The sequence below is a fragment of the Gouania willdenowi genome, chromosome 17 (genome assembly GCF_900634775.1).
Source record: "Gouania willdenowi chromosome 17, fGouWil2.1, whole genome shotgun sequence".
Lineage (NCBI taxonomy): Eukaryota > Metazoa > Chordata > Actinopteri > Blenniiformes > Gobiesocidae > Gouania > Gouania willdenowi.
Window position 1 is genome coordinate 21,482,041 of NC_041060.1, and position 18,360 is coordinate 21,500,400.

Below are 18,360 nucleotides of genomic sequence, written 5' to 3' on the forward strand. Positions count from 1 at the left end.
GCTGTGCATGCTAAAATAAACTTTAAAACAACCTTATGCAATATTTAGCAAAAACAGATGTTTAAAAAATCTGTGTGATTTTTTTTTTATTTATATATATATATATATATATATGTTACTTTTGACCAGATTTACAGCAATATTTCTCTTCTCTCTCTCTCTCTCGCTCGTAAAAATCTAATTAAGTTAAAATGTGAAATCTAAATCCAAACGTTAAATCTAAATTTAAATGTTGAATATAAATGTTACATATAAATCTAAATGTTAAATGTGTGCTGAAATGTGGTACTTCTGATGAATTTGCATATTGGCTAAATATTTAGTTTCACCCTTGATGTTTAGATTTAACATGTGAGATTTACATTTCACATTTAGATGCACATTTAACAATTAGATTTGGATTTAACATTTAGATTTACATTTATTATTTAACATTTAGATTTAACGTTGATAGTATATTCTTACGAGAAAAAAACACACAAATTTCACAAATATTGCTTTAAATCTGGTCAAAAGTAGCATTAAAATTTTTACAAATGTATTTTATTTTGTTGCTAAATGTCACAGAAATAGTTGCCGTTTAATTTAGCATGTGCAACTTCAACAATCCAGTGAAGGTTTTTGGAATGGGATAAAGCTAATTTGAATTCAGTTTTGTTTGTTTTTTCCTTTCGTACGTGTGTGTCTTATGTGAGAGAAAATGAACATAATGTGGTTCTGGACTGGTTTCCATATAGTGGAGGCTGATTTAAGCCTCATCCTTTCTCTCTCATGGCCACACAGGCGCAGCATCAGCAGCACAGATCTCTCTCCTCCACCTCCGGAGTCTCCACTGAGTGCTTCCAGCTGTGAATGCGCACAGCTGGCTGCCGACAAACCGGCTGGATGTTGTCTGTGTCTTCTTAGCTGAAGGTGGGCAGCTCCGCTTTCTTTACGCACGAACTTTTCCCTCCGCCAGCGCGGTGACGAGCTCATACAGTCCGAATGTTGTGCGTAACGGGGACGTGTGGATGGATCAGCCCGCAGATCACGCTTTTCTCCAGCGTGTAGAGGAGGTGGATTCCCTGGAATAACGCGCTCCAATCGTGGTGGAGGGGGGTGAAAAGAAGAAAAAGAAAAGCATGTGGTCGCTGTCCGTGGTGCTGAACCCGCTGCTGTTCCTGCTGCTGTTTGGATACTGCCCGTCCGTGGTGAGTGTGAGACGGAACTTGATCAGTGAGCCAGGCTGTGTCATAGTGGCTGGTGACTGTGAGTCATGTTTGTCATACACATCCTTTGCTTTTGTTGCAGGAAATTGCACGTTTGGAAACATCTTATATGTTGTATAGTTGCAAAAATATGGCTTACATAAACCACAAACCACTGATTGGTCAGTGATCATGGGCTTCAGGCATCCACACAACTTACTTCAAGCAGAGTTTAATCTAAATTTCCAGTTAAATGTCTGTTTCGCCATGGGTTCTGTGTCATTTATTGACCTTTCAGAGCTCAAACTCAAACACCCAGACTCTTTCCTTTCAGTGTGCAGATGACCAATCCATTCAGACAGGAAGAATGGTCGATGTGGTTCATCCTACCCATGCAGAGGACACTTCTTCTGCCAGTGTCTTGATTGCAAAGCAGCGTCCTCGCTTAGTATCACCTTGCTGCGATCAAAGCTGTGTGTGCAGAATTAATGCAGATCTCATTTGTTCAGAAATAAAAGCTATTTACAAGATGAGGACACACTTGGGTACATTAGTCCCAAAAAAGTCTGAACGACTGAAAGAAGCAGCTGCAATAAGAGTCTTTACCCCCCCCCAAAAAAAAAAAAAAATATTAATTGGGGAGTGCATCTGGCTTGGCTGAGTGACAGCATCATTTTAATATGAGAATACATGAGAGCGAGAAGAGAGGAAAAGGATGTGCGTCACTCAAGTGAGGAGAAGAAACCCATTTAACCAGATTAGTGGAACCAGCTTCTATTGAAGCAGCTTTTCACAGCAAAGGATGAAGAAACAGAGCAGGGGGGAAGTTTGTATCTCCTTCCTTTTTATCTCATCGGATGTGACCCCAGCAGAAGCAGCGGATGCTGGCTACAGTTAGGGAGCACAGTGTCATCATTTCTTTTGTGCTTTTTATGGAGGGTTTGAGCTCTATCTGTGACACTTTTTCATCTGCTGCTCTTCACTGAGGATTTAGATTTCATTAAACCTACATGCTGGGAGAACAATCTGAAAGGCTCACACGCAGGGTGTAGAAAATGTATTATTGACACTTATTGTAGATTGGTTTTTTAAAGCCTCACACACTCACACATGCACATACACACTTGAACATATACTGCCAATGAGATAATACACATTTGCAGAAAACACACCAATGCTGAGGGCTGGTGTATTTTCACAGGCAAAGATGCTTGAATAGTATTTTTGTCACCCAAAGTTATTTGTTTGCTGTATTTTTTTATTCATTTATTTCTTATTTATTAATGCATTAAATTATTAATTTATCATTTAGTCTTTGACTACCATAATTTGAACATCTTATTACATGTATATTAGCACAGATGTTTGCACTTATATTTATTCCTTATTCTTGTGTTAATCATTGTCTGGGTCTCTGTTTACTTTCACTTTTTTAATTTAATTTTTAATCATGTCCGTGTTTCTTTTCCCCTTATTAAAATTACTTGTAATTATTGTAATTTCCCTCAGTGCTTATATCTTAATCTGAGTTTTTTTTTTTTTTTTTTTTTTTTGTCTTAAATGATATCTTTTAAATAAGGGGGGGAATTGAGGGGGTCATACTCAAGGAAAACATACAAACTCTCAGAGAAAGCCAGACATTTTCTCAACCCTGTTATTCCTTTATTAATAGAGCCATTACTTTTTTTTCCACTGCTTCCCCGTAATGTGATTATTCTCTGCAGATGACGGCAGAATGCAAACCGTCTGGATGCTTTTTAGTTTTAATCTATTTATGTTTCTTTGTATCATCGACGTCCTAAATGTCCAATGTGATTACTTTCTTCTTCTCAGAGGGTATAGAGGTGAACTGCTGTGGGTGGAGTGACTCGAACAACAGGGTCACAAGTCAAACAGGTCCGATAAATGTGGTTGTACTGGAATGAAACATTTGGTTTGGAAACGTGTTTTGGTAGCTAATATCTGCATGTTGATGGAGGCAGAAGCACATCCTTGTGTAATACAAATATGTTGGAATATGTCATACATATACCGTATATAAATGTATAGTTTATCAAAAAAGAAACCGACAGAGATTAAAAAAACTGCCAGTAGTTTGAGCCTCAGTTTCTTATTACAGCAATGGGAAGTTGACGGGTCGACGCTCCTTTCTTGGAGTTAGAATTTTCTCATCTGAGAGTCTTTTGATGCTCTCGAAAATACTCAGGCTGCAAGGCTGATAATAAAAGTTTAAAAAAAAAAAAAAAAAAAAAAGATGAAAACAAAATACTTTTGTTTTTCATATTGTGATTGTGGGAAGTCGGAGTTCACATTCTTTGCGTGGCACACCCCTGCAGGTTTAGTTTCAGTGTACAATAAAGGATAAACAACAATTGGGCATATGCCAAAGAATGGAGTGCTTGAGACATATTGCTGCCCACAGCTAAAGATTGCCAGTATTTTTTGTGAGCTTGTGCTATATTTCCAGGCAATAAGCTTCAGAAGTGTTAACATATCCAACTTTTTTTTTTTATTGCATAATCGTGAGATATAGTTTTAGAAACTAATGCATCAGATATGGGTCTTAAATGTTGGTCCTTGAGGGCCACAGATGTGCATCTCTCCCTGCTCCTTTATACGCGTCTCATTGGAGTTGGTCATTATCAGGCCATCTGCAGAGAAGATGCTAATAATGCGGAGTTTAGCAGTTTAATATAAATATATAAAATAAAAACAGACAGGACTACAGCCCTCAGGGAATTGGGTGTAAGACATTTGCATTAAAATATTCAGTCCAACATTGCGATGTAAAGTTTTTCAAGTTTTACACACCAATGCTGTAGAATACGCTGATTATAATGGGTGGCACTATCAGGTGTGTTTGTCCCTTCCAGCAGGACTTACTATTGAGAAGCTGAGATAGGATATAATGATCAGAGAATGCTACTTATTGGACAAGCAAAAATTCACCAGACCAATATGCTGCGAGATGCAGAACATATTTCATTATAAGCACTCCATTCTTTTCAAAGTGTATATGTCTTGTTTTATTTGTCTTAAGTCTGTGCAAATACCCAGTGTCAAAGCTATTTGGGCCTAGAATCTGGAGAATGGGTTAACCCATTGCATGAAGCCCAGCTTCCTAAAAGCCATCCCTTCTCCCAGTCTGTGTAGATTAGGAAAAAACTGTCTGATCTGATCAACATTCTTGTCAGCATCTACAACAATGACCAACATGAGCATTAATCCAGCACTGAACAAAGATTTTCTTAGGTTTTTTTGTTTTTGTTTAAGTTTTGTAATTTTTATAGTCATTTCATGTTTTTTCTGTCATTTTATAGGATTTTCATGCAGTTTTGTGTCATTACGTCAAAAGAACTAAGTAAATTTTTCACCTTAATAAATCCTTCTCGTAGTCCCTGAGAGGGTAATACGAGTGTTGATGGGGTGATTGGGAGGTCTGTCATCCCCCCCTGCTGCCTCTGGCCAGAAAACTGCATATGCAACTTTCCCTGCTTCCGACCCGGTGGCAAGACATCCTGCTTTACGGCAGTCCAATACAAACTAATGCTAGATTATGACCAGCCCCGTGGCTGCACACGGTTGTCTACAAATTCACTTTTTTCAAACTTATATCATGGCGGAGCCAGCAATAAAACGGCGGAGAAGACTTTTGTCTGAGGATCGGAGCAACTTTATGCAGTGACAGCTCAGCAGCAACACACACACTGTCGTCATGGCAACAGGCACGCACACACTCGCAACCCAGCGCTCCATCAGGCAGCACACACACAAATATCTATCGTCAGAGCCACTTTGTCAGCACACAAGCAAACACATCACACACATTTCCACACTCCCTTCTGTATTACTCCCACATCATTCATTTATTTTACTTGTCTCTGTTCCTCATACAGTTCATATGGTCACATGGGACTATAAGTGTGAAAGCACCCTTAGTGTCACTGTTTTATTAGGATTCTTCAGTGATAGGTTGTTACCGTCTTGGGAGAGCAAAGGTGCTCATGTAGCTGTGGGGTGGACAGGCGGCGGGGGTTGTGAATTTTTTACGACAGTGGCATAACCAAAAGGGACCTTTAGGGGGAGCGCTTAGAGCAAGTTACTTAGTTCTGCTTTAAGGGATTTCAACAAAATTTTAACCAAAGATAGATGTTACGCCATGGAAGTCCAATCTCTCATCATTGGCAAGAATTCATAACGCGGTTTATAATTGACCAATTTTTATGGAATTTGACTCAGCCGGGGTGGTTTCTCAACTATCTTACAGAGTTTCATGCGGATCGAATCGGGATTGTGCATTTCTTAAAGATTTTTCAAAAAAAAAAAAAAAAAATAGGTGTGCCCATACACATTCGGACTGTATTGTTTGTATTTCTTACAAGCTCTTTAGTGAATTATCATCATAGTACCATAGTCAAGATTACTGATCCACAAAACTATGTATATCTAGCAAACAGGATATTTGGCATTTGGTGCAGGTTTGCACATTTTAGTAGTTGTTTTATGGAATTGTGTAGTCATTTTGTGTGTGTTTTGTATATTTATTTTGTACATTTTTCTGTCATTTTGTGTATTTGTTTTGGGGACCTTAGATGTGGCCCTCGGACCACCAGTTGCCCATCCCTGGTTTACAAGCAGCTGTGCTTTTGTCTCCATATGCAGACAATCAGACCGAAGGAGGGGTGGCAGGTGTACAGCTCAGCTCAGGATGCAGATGGGCGTTGTGTGTGCACCGTGGTGGCACCTGAACAGAATCTGTGCTTCAGAGATGCCAAAGAAAGGCAACTCCGCCAGCTCCTGGAGAAGGTAGGTGTGCACCGGTGCCAGCCATAAGCAATTTAGTTCAGCATGTTGACAGACATAATGAACATTTGTCTTTGTTGATCCTTTGACGTTCTCCTCTCTTGCTGTAAAATTGTAAAAAATAAAGTTTTCACAACTTTAAATACATTGAATTGACATCACATGACATGGCATAGAATAAGGCATTTAGCTAAGTATTTAACATAGCATTAGCATACTATTAGCCTATATCGTACCCTTAGCATCTAACTATAAACAGCCCAAAAAGGTTACACAACACAATTGGACAAATATTGCGCTACCAGACAAGATAGTCATTGTTGGCTAAATAAGTTAAAGCCTCTGCCGTGTGCCAAACACTTTAAACAGGAAGAGGAAGTGCTTTAACCAGGAAGTGAGATACTTATTTACATAGACATTATAATACGTAGACTGCGGGATGCTGGCGGGGGCCTTGGGGTTGGGGTCAGTGGCGGGATGCACTGGGTGCTGGGCTGCTTGGCGCTTCCTCTGATGTGTGTGTGGGGGCGGTGGCTGCCTCTCGGCCTGGGATCTTGGGGGTGTCTGGGGGGCTGCTCGGCCATGGCGGGGGTGGCCTGGGGGTCCCTGGACCCCGCTCTTTCTGCTGGCCTGGCTGCATCTGTGGGCCCGGGGCAGTTCCTGGGTTTGCGGTAGCGGTTTTTGCACATAAACTGGTCTACTATGCACTGGCACGCCTTGGGATGTGGGATAAAACTCATACTGGGCTTAACTTTAGACACGATTACCCAAATACCTGCTTTAGGTACTATCACTCATTCATTCCCCCTGTCCACAGCCACCAACTTTATAGCTAAGCTTCACACTTGTCACTATACTGGCTTGGTTACACAAGTTAATAAGCACAATATGTTCTACAAATTCACATCACACCCTCACTGTAAAATAATCTATTTTTCCCCACCCTTTATATTTCATACCTTGAGTCTCTCCTCCCTGCCCCGCTGTTGGCCTGTCCCTACACAGTTGATGTGGCGTCTACGTATTAAATGTCTATGCTTATTCACCCTTCAGGTACAAAGGCTGTAATACCAGTGTTATTTTAAATTCAAATACAATCTATTGAAGCAAGGCTGCTACAATAATCTATTAATGGTCTAATATAGCCATGATATTAATAATAGCAGGTTACGTATTTATTTATTTTTTTATTTTATTATTGCTTATTTATTATTAGTCTCTTTGTTTTCCTTATTATAAGCCTTTTTCGTAAAAATTCCAGCAAATTAATTTTTTCACCTTTTTTGAAATAGAGGTTAAGGTTTTTTTTTTTTTTATAAGGACACATGAAAGCCATCAGAAGATACTTTGATGCTTTCCTTATGAGAAAACTCGTAGGGATACATAAAAACAATCACCTCTGGGGAAGACTGGCAGTTGACAGTTGAAACATGTCAGGAGATAAAAAAAAAAAATTATGAAGAACCTTGTCTGAATAAACGAAACCTTCACATATATAAACTTTTCATATCTGATAATGCTCAGTTATTTTACAGAAATTCCTGTCATAAAATGAAGCAGAAATATCAAAATTGAGAATATAATTGAAAGTAAAAGTAGTTCAGTGCAAAATCTAAATATTGCATTATTGTATCTTTTAGTAAATCAATATGCTAACTGGGAAATGGTGCACGAGCCAACTTTTTAATGGTTTGTCACAAATCCCCTCTGTCCCTCACTCAGGCCTCTGACACTAATGCAATAAACCACCTTAGGGCGATCACTGAGGCAATTTATGGGCCCATGAACCAGAGCTGGAACTACGTCCAGAACAAAATGTGTAAATGTTTTGACACTTTGGTTGTGATGGGCTTTGGGAGCATTTTGTTAACACTTTTGAAGTACGATAAAAAGAGAAATACATGCATTTCAAGTTAGTGCTACTTCACTATTTTGTAAAAGTTTGTAACTTATAGTGATAAATTGGTAATGACACTTGAAAAACATCCCTCGTCGTGTAACCTGGACAAATGGAAGCAAAGTGCCTGCCTCCTCACAGCTCTCTGCATTTGCAAAACTCCTTTGAAACTACGGTTGGAAAGCCTCTTGAAGTTAGTGCATCGCAGGCTGACGGTCGAACATGGAGGACATTTTAATCTTGTGTCGGATGGAAAAATCAATGCTGTGCTGTTTCATTCTTCTCAAAAGGTCCAAAACATGTCGCAGTCAATCGAGGTGCTGAACCTGCGGACGCAGCGGGACTTTCAGTATATCATGAGGATGGAGAGTCAGATCAAAGGCCTGCGTTCCAAGTTTCGACAGATTGAATCGGACAGAAGGACGCTGGTGAACAAAAACTTTCAGGTATTTTTTTCTTTCTTCTTTTTATGAGAAACATCTGAGACAGCATTAGGAAAGAATGTATTTTTAACCTGAGAAGCATCTGCATAGGTAAGCATTCATTCTGATTGGATCAATACAGATGCTCTGCTGTCCAGTCAAGGGCAGAACTATTCTAAGATCTGTCACAACTTCAGGAAACATTAAGATTTGGTTTCTTTGCTTGGATTATAAATGAAGACATTTCACATCAAATACAAAAGAAATCCTTTAGAAATGTCAGGTCAAGGGTCCATTACACAGCTCTTACCACCAAGATCTGTCCTTATTATGTCACCTCTGTGCAGATGATTATAGGGGTTGGATATCATTATAAATTAAATTACTTTGCTCGACCTGCGATATTATGGAACAATTTCATCCTTTTCACCCTGCGGCGTTCAGTGATTGATTGTTTTTCACCTGATGGGCCTTTGCTTAAAATGACTTGTTAAAGATGAAAAGCTAATCAAATGTGTGGATGGAAAACTAAGTTGGTTTAATCACTGTCTCATACCCACAGCATAATTCTAATAGCAATGTTTTTTCTCTTCTTAAGCAGTCATGAAACTCATATTAAAGGTTTTTATGTATTCTCACACATCCTGTCTAAAGCTTGAATCAATGCCACAACATGCAAATTGCAAATAACACAGCAATAATTCTTTATCTTAGTATATCCATCTGTTAGAGTTGTGTTCTTTCTCTTCATATTCTTATCATTTAAAATTGTATTGAAATAGAGCGGGTTTATGCGACAAGGTTCTTGGGAGTGATTATCGACCATCAGACTACCTGGAAACCACATATACAGCACATCAAGTGTAAAATATCTAAAACGATTGGTATACTCTATAAAGTTAAATATTAAATGCTTGAATATATTGTACTCATCACTTGTGCTTCCCTATCTATCTTACTGCTCAGAAATGTGGGGCTTGTAAAACACACATTGACCCAATAATTAAATTACAAAAAATAAGATTAATTAATAAAGTGGGATACTGTGACCATACTCGTGAACTTTTTATAAAATCAAATATATTAAAATGTATTGACATAGTTAGGTTAGGAATGCTAGAAATTTTGTCTGGAAATCTAAACAAAGATCTTTCTATAGGTATTTAAGCATTCTTCAAATTAAGAAACAGTCGTTATAATCTTAGAGGTTTTCTTCAATTTGAAACAAAAAAAAAAAAAAAAAAGCAAGAACTAATATTAGACAACAAAGTGTATCTGTATCTGGTATTGGGATAAAAATCTGGAACAATCTTAATGATCAACTCAAATCAATTAACACATTATCTACATTTAAAAATACTTTAAAATATGAAATGATTAACGCATATACACTGTTGTCATATAAGTAAAAAAAACAACAACAAAAAAATCAGAAAAACAAGTTATTAAAGAAAATGTATTTTGATTTGGAAATTATGAATGGATCAAATTTAATTAAAATAGTTTAAATTAAGTGAATTTGTAATGTCATAAGGAAGTTGCTTCAGCCCAATCTATTTTTGATTGAGATGTATTTGGTGAATGTGGTATTTGTCAATGTACTGTGCATCGAATGGACAACCAAATAAAATGTATTCATTCATTATAATTGATTTTGCTTTTTATTAATTAATTAATTTACCTTCAATATAGTGATGTGAGTCCATTCAAGCAAATCAAGTGTATTTTATACTAAGGTTTTCTATTCATGTTAATTTGATCTAAGACAGCTCTATTGTGTGTATGTTGGAACTTATTTTTGATTGAAACTCTGCTTCTACTTGCCGATGTCAATGAATAGACAGCAAACGATCACAGACTAGTGTGCAGTGATATTGATGTTTTAGCATGCCATTCAACAAGCAGATCCTGTTCAAGAGCATGGTGTTTAAAAAGGACACAACACTATCACAGGGATTCCCAAACTGAGGTCACAGCCCTGTGTTGAGGTCTGAGTGTAAGGCAGATCAGCCTATAGGTAGCCATTTACAAAGAGGACATGAAAAGCCTCATCCATGATACTTTTCTATTAGCAGTACCGCACCACATTGCTCCGCATGGCAATGCTTATCAGGCCACCGGATATACAGTCCCTCTGTCCTTATTTACATCATCTCAGTGTTTCTTAAATAGGGGTACGTGTACCCCTAGAGGTACATAATGGAACTACAGGGGGTACTTGAGAGAGAAAGTGGAAAATTTACAAATGAAAATAATTAAAAATACAGGGTTTTATAATGTTCATTTTTAGTTGAAATGATCTTGATTAGAACATGAACTGAGAATGCCATTGGTCAGTCTTGGTCCTACACCAGGTGGGAGATGACCAAAAATGATAAAAACTATAGAAATAAATCTATTCAGGCAGCACTAAATATTATTTCATTCCACTTATTTACATGATGAGATTATTTGAAATGTGTTATCACTTTTATTCCATCATTATGCTCTATAGTTGTTTTTTTTCATAGGATTCTGAGCAAAATGTTGTAGTTGGACAAAATGAGGGGGAACACGTTTGAGAACCACTGCTCTAAGTGACTTCTTGTTAGCGCACCATGCTCAAACAAGTCCGTGAACAACAACAATGGATGAAGTGGCAGGAGGACTAGTGTGTTCGCTTCTTGCTCTGTGACTTTGTTGCACGACAGCAAGAAGACAAATGTTCCAGAGGATGCTGCAGGCAGTGTGGGCTGAGATTGCTAAAGCAAAACGTAGACTCCAGGAAATAACCGACTGCTGCTGTTAATGCTGCTGCAGATATTGCAACGTCACAGGCATGATTCAACACTTGGACTCACTTGGCTCGCCCTGCTAGTAGGTGAAAAAATATCATACCCAATAGTACCCATTTGTACCGATAATTGGTCCGAAAAAGAAAAACAATTTGGTGGGAGGCAATGTAGGTACTGCCAATGAAAAAAGTTCATATTGAACTTGTAATAATAGAAAAATAAATACATATGTTTATATATCCATCAGAAAGTGACACTCTGCAGTTTGGGTAGGTTTTTTTTGTGGTACTCTTCCCTGCTTATAATCCCTGTACATTGAATATCCAGGATGAAATGTTTCACTGATAACTTGTTCTGTATTTTTAACATATTACGGAAATTTAAAGGTTCAATTTATGATCTTTCAAATAGGCCGTGGTAGTTTGCATTTCACATCTATCCATTTGAAAATATATTAAATTAATTAAACTCAAGTATTTCTTACTCTACTTTACAACTCAAACTAAGTAAATAAATGATGGAGGTTTTTTTACTCTGCTTTCAAGGAGCTTAAAGGAAAAATGGAGTCCCTGCAGCCATTGATTCCAGTGCTGGAGCAATACAAGACAGATGCCAAGCTCATCTCCCAGTTCAAAGAGGAGATCAGAAACCTGTCTATAGTGCTGATGAGCATCCAAGAGGAAATGGGAGCCTACGACTATGACGAGCTGCAACAAAGGGTCCAAAGCCTGGAAAATAGGCTCAGAAACTGTATGAGCAAACTAAGTAAGTTTTTTTTTTTCTTATTTCCTTCGTCTCTCACGCAGCTACTAGCGGATCACCATGTTAGACTGGTGTCTGTAGGCAGGAGAGAACTGAATAACATTACATACTTGGTAAAAACTAAAAAAGCCTGACAGAAACTGTGTTCAAAATGGCATATTAACGTACTACTCATACTAAGTCTGACATCATAATGAGCGTCGTGTGTTTACATTTGATAGTATGCAAAGATTGAGTATGTGAGAAATGCCCAGATGTGTTCTACATGGGGACATTTTTAAGTGTGCACGTTGGGCCAGAACGTAAATCGTCAAAACGAAAGTATCTCTTGTCTTCCAGTAGTTTTTTTACGCTTTTGTAAATAGATGTCTTGTTTTGAAGTTAAACATAAGTTTTGTCAGTAGCACAAGCTTTCCGAAAATCTCCAAAATGTCTGAAAAAATGTGTTTTCTGCAAGTTTTATGGATCAAATGACCACATGTTGATATTCACTTTCTCAAACGCTTTCAGAACTTTCAAAGGTTGTGAATTATTATGAAGATATTTAGCCTCTGTGCTTCAGGATTTTGTCGTTGTAGGTTCGAAATGCATCTTGAGAATCTTGGAAGTGGGAATGGTTGTCATCCTAATCATACTAATAGTATATGGTAGACAGTGTACTGTATAGTCATTGAGTGTGTAGTATGTTAATATGCAATTTCAAACACAGACAGATATGTTTTTTACAAGGTTTAAAATGAATAGTGGCAATGATAAATGTGGATTCCCCTGTGTGACATACTCAGGACTCACTACAGGTAACCAACTGATTAACTTTATATTCCAACAATCTTTTACCGTACCTAATGTTGTTTTTATAATAACTGACACAGTTTGTCTAGCTTGAATCTTTGAAGTATACTGGAATATTGTTGGGAGGGGCATGTGCAATTTTGTTGTACTTTGTGCAAAGATAATAAAAGGATTCTATTCTTCTATTAGCTGTAAAATAATATGTTTGCTAAAAATCGATTTCTCATAATTATCCCTCCTCTTTTGGCTTTTTAAGTCCTCCAGTAACCCGCATTATTCCTCCAGAAGAGCTTTGCATAACTAAGCTCCAATTTGCCCATTACAAGGTTATCAACAGTGAAGGTTCCCGTTGAATGTGTCACCACAAATAAGCAACTTGTGAACGCTAATTGGATGTAGCTGGAAATGTGCCGGAGTTGCTCGAGATGATTGCTTAAGCATTTTCTCAGCTCACGCTTTGATTGATTAGATAAAATAACACTTCAATACTTAATAAGGAATTTGCCAAGCATGGGTGCAAGTGATAGCCAATTACTATCCAGTACAATTAGAGTGTCGAGTGAGATAAATTAAGTGCAACTCAAGTACATCGACGGTGTAAACGTAACGTTGTTGTGGTTTCTGTGTCTTTGTGGTGACTGCTTTAAAATCACTGCAGTGTATCACATGAGTTGTGTGATGTGTTTGCAGCGTGTGGTAGGCTTATGAAAATCACCGGACCGATGACAGTGAAAACTTCAGGGACCAGATTCGGAGCCTGGATGACGGACCCGCAGGCATCGCTGAAAAACAACAGGGTGAGTTCAGTTGCACCTTGTCATTCTGTGAAGTCTTTAAAGCTGTTTGATCATTTACATTGAACTACCGGCCTCCTGTTGCTCAAAGCAATGAGGTGTTGAATCACAACACAGTCTTCATGAAAACCTTTTGGCCCCAGCATGCTGAGCTCAAACAAAAAGGAGGTATTGCGTTTTGCATTTTAATAGGATTGTTTTATTTTAAACTTTGAGCTTTTACTCTTGTCATAGATGACTGATCACGATCTGAGAAGGAATCAGCTTAGTAGCCAGAGGGTACAACTTTAAAGGTATGGAGAAGGGACCATTTTGCTCAGGGCGAAAATAGAAACCGAAGCTTTAGAAATAAAAATACCATTTTCTCTATAAGCATTTGGTAATAATATAATCATAATATATCAACAAGTTTTTAGTTTTGAAAAACTTCCATTTAGTCTTTAATGTTCCATTTGTATGAATATTAGTAGCACTGTACTGTGTTGGTTGGCACCTTTTTGTGAGGAGTTTGTGTGTTCTCCAATATATTTAGGGTGACCCAAGGCTAAAGCTTTCCACAGGTCCAAGTGTTTAATGTTAATGAATGTACTGTAATTCTGTCTGATTAACGTTGTTGCGAGCTTTTGTGAACAGGTTAACTTTGTTTAAAAAAGTGTCAGATTTCCGTAGGGCGTTCTAGGCGATAACACAACATAAATGAGCTGTGCAGCACTAACTCAGATTCCTGATTCTCTCTCCACTGGCACCCGGCTAGTACTGACTGAACTGGAATTTGATTGGAATTGTTTCCAGGTTTGAAAAAAATATTGAAATGTGCACCGTTAGGACTACTGTCCAAAAATTAGCTTTAATACTTTCTCATTTAAAAAAAAAGACCTTTCAAGTGGTAAGTTTATCCTCATGTTTTTGAGAAAACACTGTGTGAAAGCTGTAGCTGCTACTACTGTTGACAGAAATGGTGGCAACATTGGGGAAATGCCATTTATATACAGTAGCTTACACTAACTTATTTTTAAAAAGATTTTGCTATTTTGAACTATGAATTGAACTAGTTAATTTTCAAATTTGTGAACTGAACTTTCAATTCAATTAAACTTTATTTATGTTGCGCGAAATACAACAAAGTCATATCAAAGCGCTGAACAAAATATAAAGTCCATAGTAAGAAAGAAAGAACCCAACAAGATCCACATGAACAAGCATTTAGCGACAGTGGGAAGAAAAAACTCCCAGGATCAGAGGTGGCAGCCATTTGTTTTGACTGGTTGGGGTTAGTGAACAGAAGGGCAAACAGAATAGGATAGAAGGATAGTCCATCAGAGTGTCCCAGACTAGTTGAACCGCAAACTATTGATCAGTCCATCAGAGTGTCCCAGACTAGTTGAACCGCAAACTATTGATCAGTCCATCAGAGTGTCCCAGACTAGTTGAACCGCAAACTATTGATCAGTCCATCAGAGTGTCCCAGACTAGTTGAGCCACGAACCATTGATCAGTCCATCTGAGCGTTCCAGACTAGTTGAGCCGCAAACTATTGATCAGTCCATCAGAGTGTCCCAGACTAGTTGAGCCATCGATCAGGAACCGTCAGCTCCAGCATCAAGACAACTGAAACATAAAAGAGAGCAGAGGGCGAGGAGAGAAACATGATACACTATGATACACTCGTTCCTAGTGGTTAGGTTAACATTAAACGTCTTGCGGCATCCTCCATGCTCTGAAACGCTACCACTACAGACAAGGTTTTGTCTTGTACTGGTCACATATATATGGGGTGGGCATCAGTGTAAATGGTGTGAAGTAGTGTGAGCAGTATGATGGGTTATGCAACGAGGGAAAGAAGTGGGGGGTTGTCTACAACCCTGCACAACTGTGTCTGACTGGACATCACCCCAACTTTGATCTAGTTTATATAGAAAATAAACTTGACCAACACTAAAATGTAGGCAATGCTGTGATATGTGGACGGATGTTTTGAACACCTCTCAAAATGGAACTAGGGTGACTAATATCACTCAATTTCCACAGATTAATGAAATCAAGCTTCTTGACATGCAGACAGCTATTCCAAGCATTTATCATGAATCCGACTGTCACATAGACAATCGGGGGTAGGGAGTTTTGCTGGTGGCTGTCTTTAAGCTCTCAATAGGCGTTAGGTAGTGGTACACCCAGGACAGAGTACTAGTCAGGACAGGACAAGCACAGACTGACAGACAACCACTCACACACTCCAAGTCGGAAGGAAACTGGATTACCCGGAGGAAATCCACGTAAGCACAAGGACAACATGCAAACTCTACAGAGAAAGGACTTAAGTGTCCTCCCTGTGACATGCAAACCACCGCACCACCATGCTTCCCTATTTGTGCTTATGGAATCTGTTTCCTTGGTAACCATCTGCAATCAAGCTCCTTGTTCTGACAGTGCCATATTTGCTTTGCATTTAGGTTTTATAGGTGCCAAGAGAATAGTCCTTGTCAGGGTGCATTGTCATATAGGGTTTAGGATTAAATATTCTACATTTTCTTTAAAAAAACAATGTTATGCCCTTTTTTGATCTCAACCACTGTGACAAATTTTATATGAGATGAAAAGCCATTTCCTCATCGCATATTTTTTTTTAAAATAATATAAAGTTCCGGAATGCTCTGGAGCTGTTTTAACCCAACAGTCAAATAAAATACTGAAAAGCCTTTTTTTAAATCCTGCGTAAATGGTTGGATTTTATGTATATTCTTCATGATGCTGGTTTCACACCCACAGTCACCTTATGAATCATAGCAGAAAAGATATTCAATTGATATTCAGCCATTAGCTGCTTTAAATCATCCCTTCAATCATCCATTATTCAGTAGTAGAGGTCAGTTATTTTTATTTCAGCAGATTCTTAATTGTTGTATAGATTGTGATTGTGTGAGAGGATGATGGATGGATGGATGTAGGATTCCCTTCACAGGAATAATCTTTGAACATCTTTGCCACCAGGTTTGGTACATGGACAGCTACACAAACAACAAGATAGTCAAAGAATTCAAATCCATTACTGACTTTGTGGCCGGAATTGAGTCCAGAAGCTACAACCTGCCTTTCAAATGGGCCGGGACCAACCATGTGGTGTACAACGGCTCCCTTTATTACAACAAGATGCAGAGTAACATCATTGTGAGGTACAGCTTTGAAACAGGACGTGTGGTCACGCAACGAGCCCTGGAGTCGGCGGGTTTCCATAACGTCTATCCTTACACATGGGGGGGCTTCTCCGACATCGACATGATGGCTGACGAGCTGGGCCTGTGGGCCATCTACGGAACCAATCAGAATGCTGGGAACATCGTGATTAGCCAGCTGAACCCGGAAACGCTCCAGATCCTCAGCACGTGGAACACGGAATATTCCAAAAGGAACGCCGGCGAGGCTTTTATGATCTGTGGGACTCTTTACATCACTAACTCACACCTGACAGGAGCCAAAGTGTATTACGCCTATTCCACTAAAACATCCACCTACGAGTACACGGATATTCCATTTCATAACCAGTACTTCCACATGTCTATGTTGGACTACAACTCCCGGGATCGCACCCTCTATGGCTGGAACAATGGCCACCAGGTTCTGTTTAACGTTACACTCTTCCACATCATCAAGACAGAGGATGACTCTTAAAGTCTTTATCTATTCATTACTTTAATTAGCCTTGAAATAATGTGACTTTTCTGTACAGCTGAATATGTGAAAATGCAAAAAGTGCTGCACCAAGTAAATTTAAATGTAGGACATGAAACGTTTAGTACGGGCATTTTGTAAAATAGGAAAAAGTACCTTTTGCAGCATATTGTGCTCTATACTGCCACCTATTGATCTGGAAGACCAATGCTAACCATGAACAAATTATAACCATTAACAAAATACTTGCTGTAGTTATTTAAATTAATTATTTTATGATTGATGTAGTACATGGCTAACTTGACAACTTGCTTTTTACTGATTTTATTTCACTATCTCCACAATCCAATTCATTATGTTGAAGTCAGTACTGGATGCCAGTAGAAAACTTTGAGATATAAGCTTTTTGTGTCTTACCAGCTAGGGTTGGTTTTCCTTATTATTGAGTGCAGTATGTTCTTAAAGCTAAAAGGCAGCAACTCTCGTGCATGAATTTTTGATATCATAACAGAGTTTGTACAGTAACTGTATTTCTGTGTTTTTTTTGTAACTGCGCAACATCTTATGTTCCATCCCTGTAGCTGTAGTGGTGGTTAACATTAATTTACATTCTATAGTAGAGAAATTTATTCAGGCTTCACTTCTGTAAATATAAAAAGATACATGACCAAAATAAACATATGGTTTTATTGAGTTTCCTTAGTTTGTTATTAAAGTTGAACTTTATATTCAAAGGTTTTGAATCTCTAATCTTGAACTTACCTTTTGGCTAACACTTAACTTGTAGTTTCATACATAAGGCTGACATTACACTGTCATTATCTGTCTTTAGCATGAATAAGGTGTCGTGAAGACTGTTAAGTGTTGTTCCGTAATGATGACACCTTTGGCGCATTTTTTGGGTTAGGTGGAGGAATCTAGTGGGGTTAGGTAGGGTTAGAGGTTAAAGGTAACGAAGGGTTAGGGTAACAAACAAAAACTTAATTAAACCTTATTGCTAATGATAGGTGTCGTGTCATAATAATGACAACGTAATCTCAGCCTTATGTATACAATTTCAAGGAAAGTGTGACCAAACTTTGCTTTTAAAAACAGAACTTCCTGGTAATGGTCATACCGAGAACCATTATGAGAAGTACTAACAATCTAAAATGCGAGCTCAAACATGTTAATGTGAATTTAACCTCCTCAGACTTCAGACATTGAGCCACTTGCATGCAAAAAGACTTTGTATTTGATAACTTGCAATCAACACCCTTAACA

At 38.3% G+C, this 18,360-nt stretch overlaps 1 protein-coding gene across 1 annotated transcript; it reads left to right on the top strand.

Moving 5' to 3' along the window:
- Positions 1–829: 829 nt before the first annotated feature.
- On the top strand, positions 830–17,727 carry LOC114478784 (noelin-3-like). Its single transcript, XM_028472065.1, has 6 exons — positions 830–1,190; positions 5,850–5,993; positions 8,178–8,333; positions 11,629–11,848; positions 13,328–13,434; positions 16,420–17,727. Exons 1-6 carry the CDS (start codon positions 1,122–1,124, stop codon positions 17,095–17,097), a joined length of 1,374 nt encoding a protein of 457 aa, XP_028327866.1. The 5' UTR covers positions 830–1,121; the 3' UTR covers positions 17,098–17,727.
- The last annotated feature ends 633 nt before the right edge of the window (positions 17,728–18,360 follow it).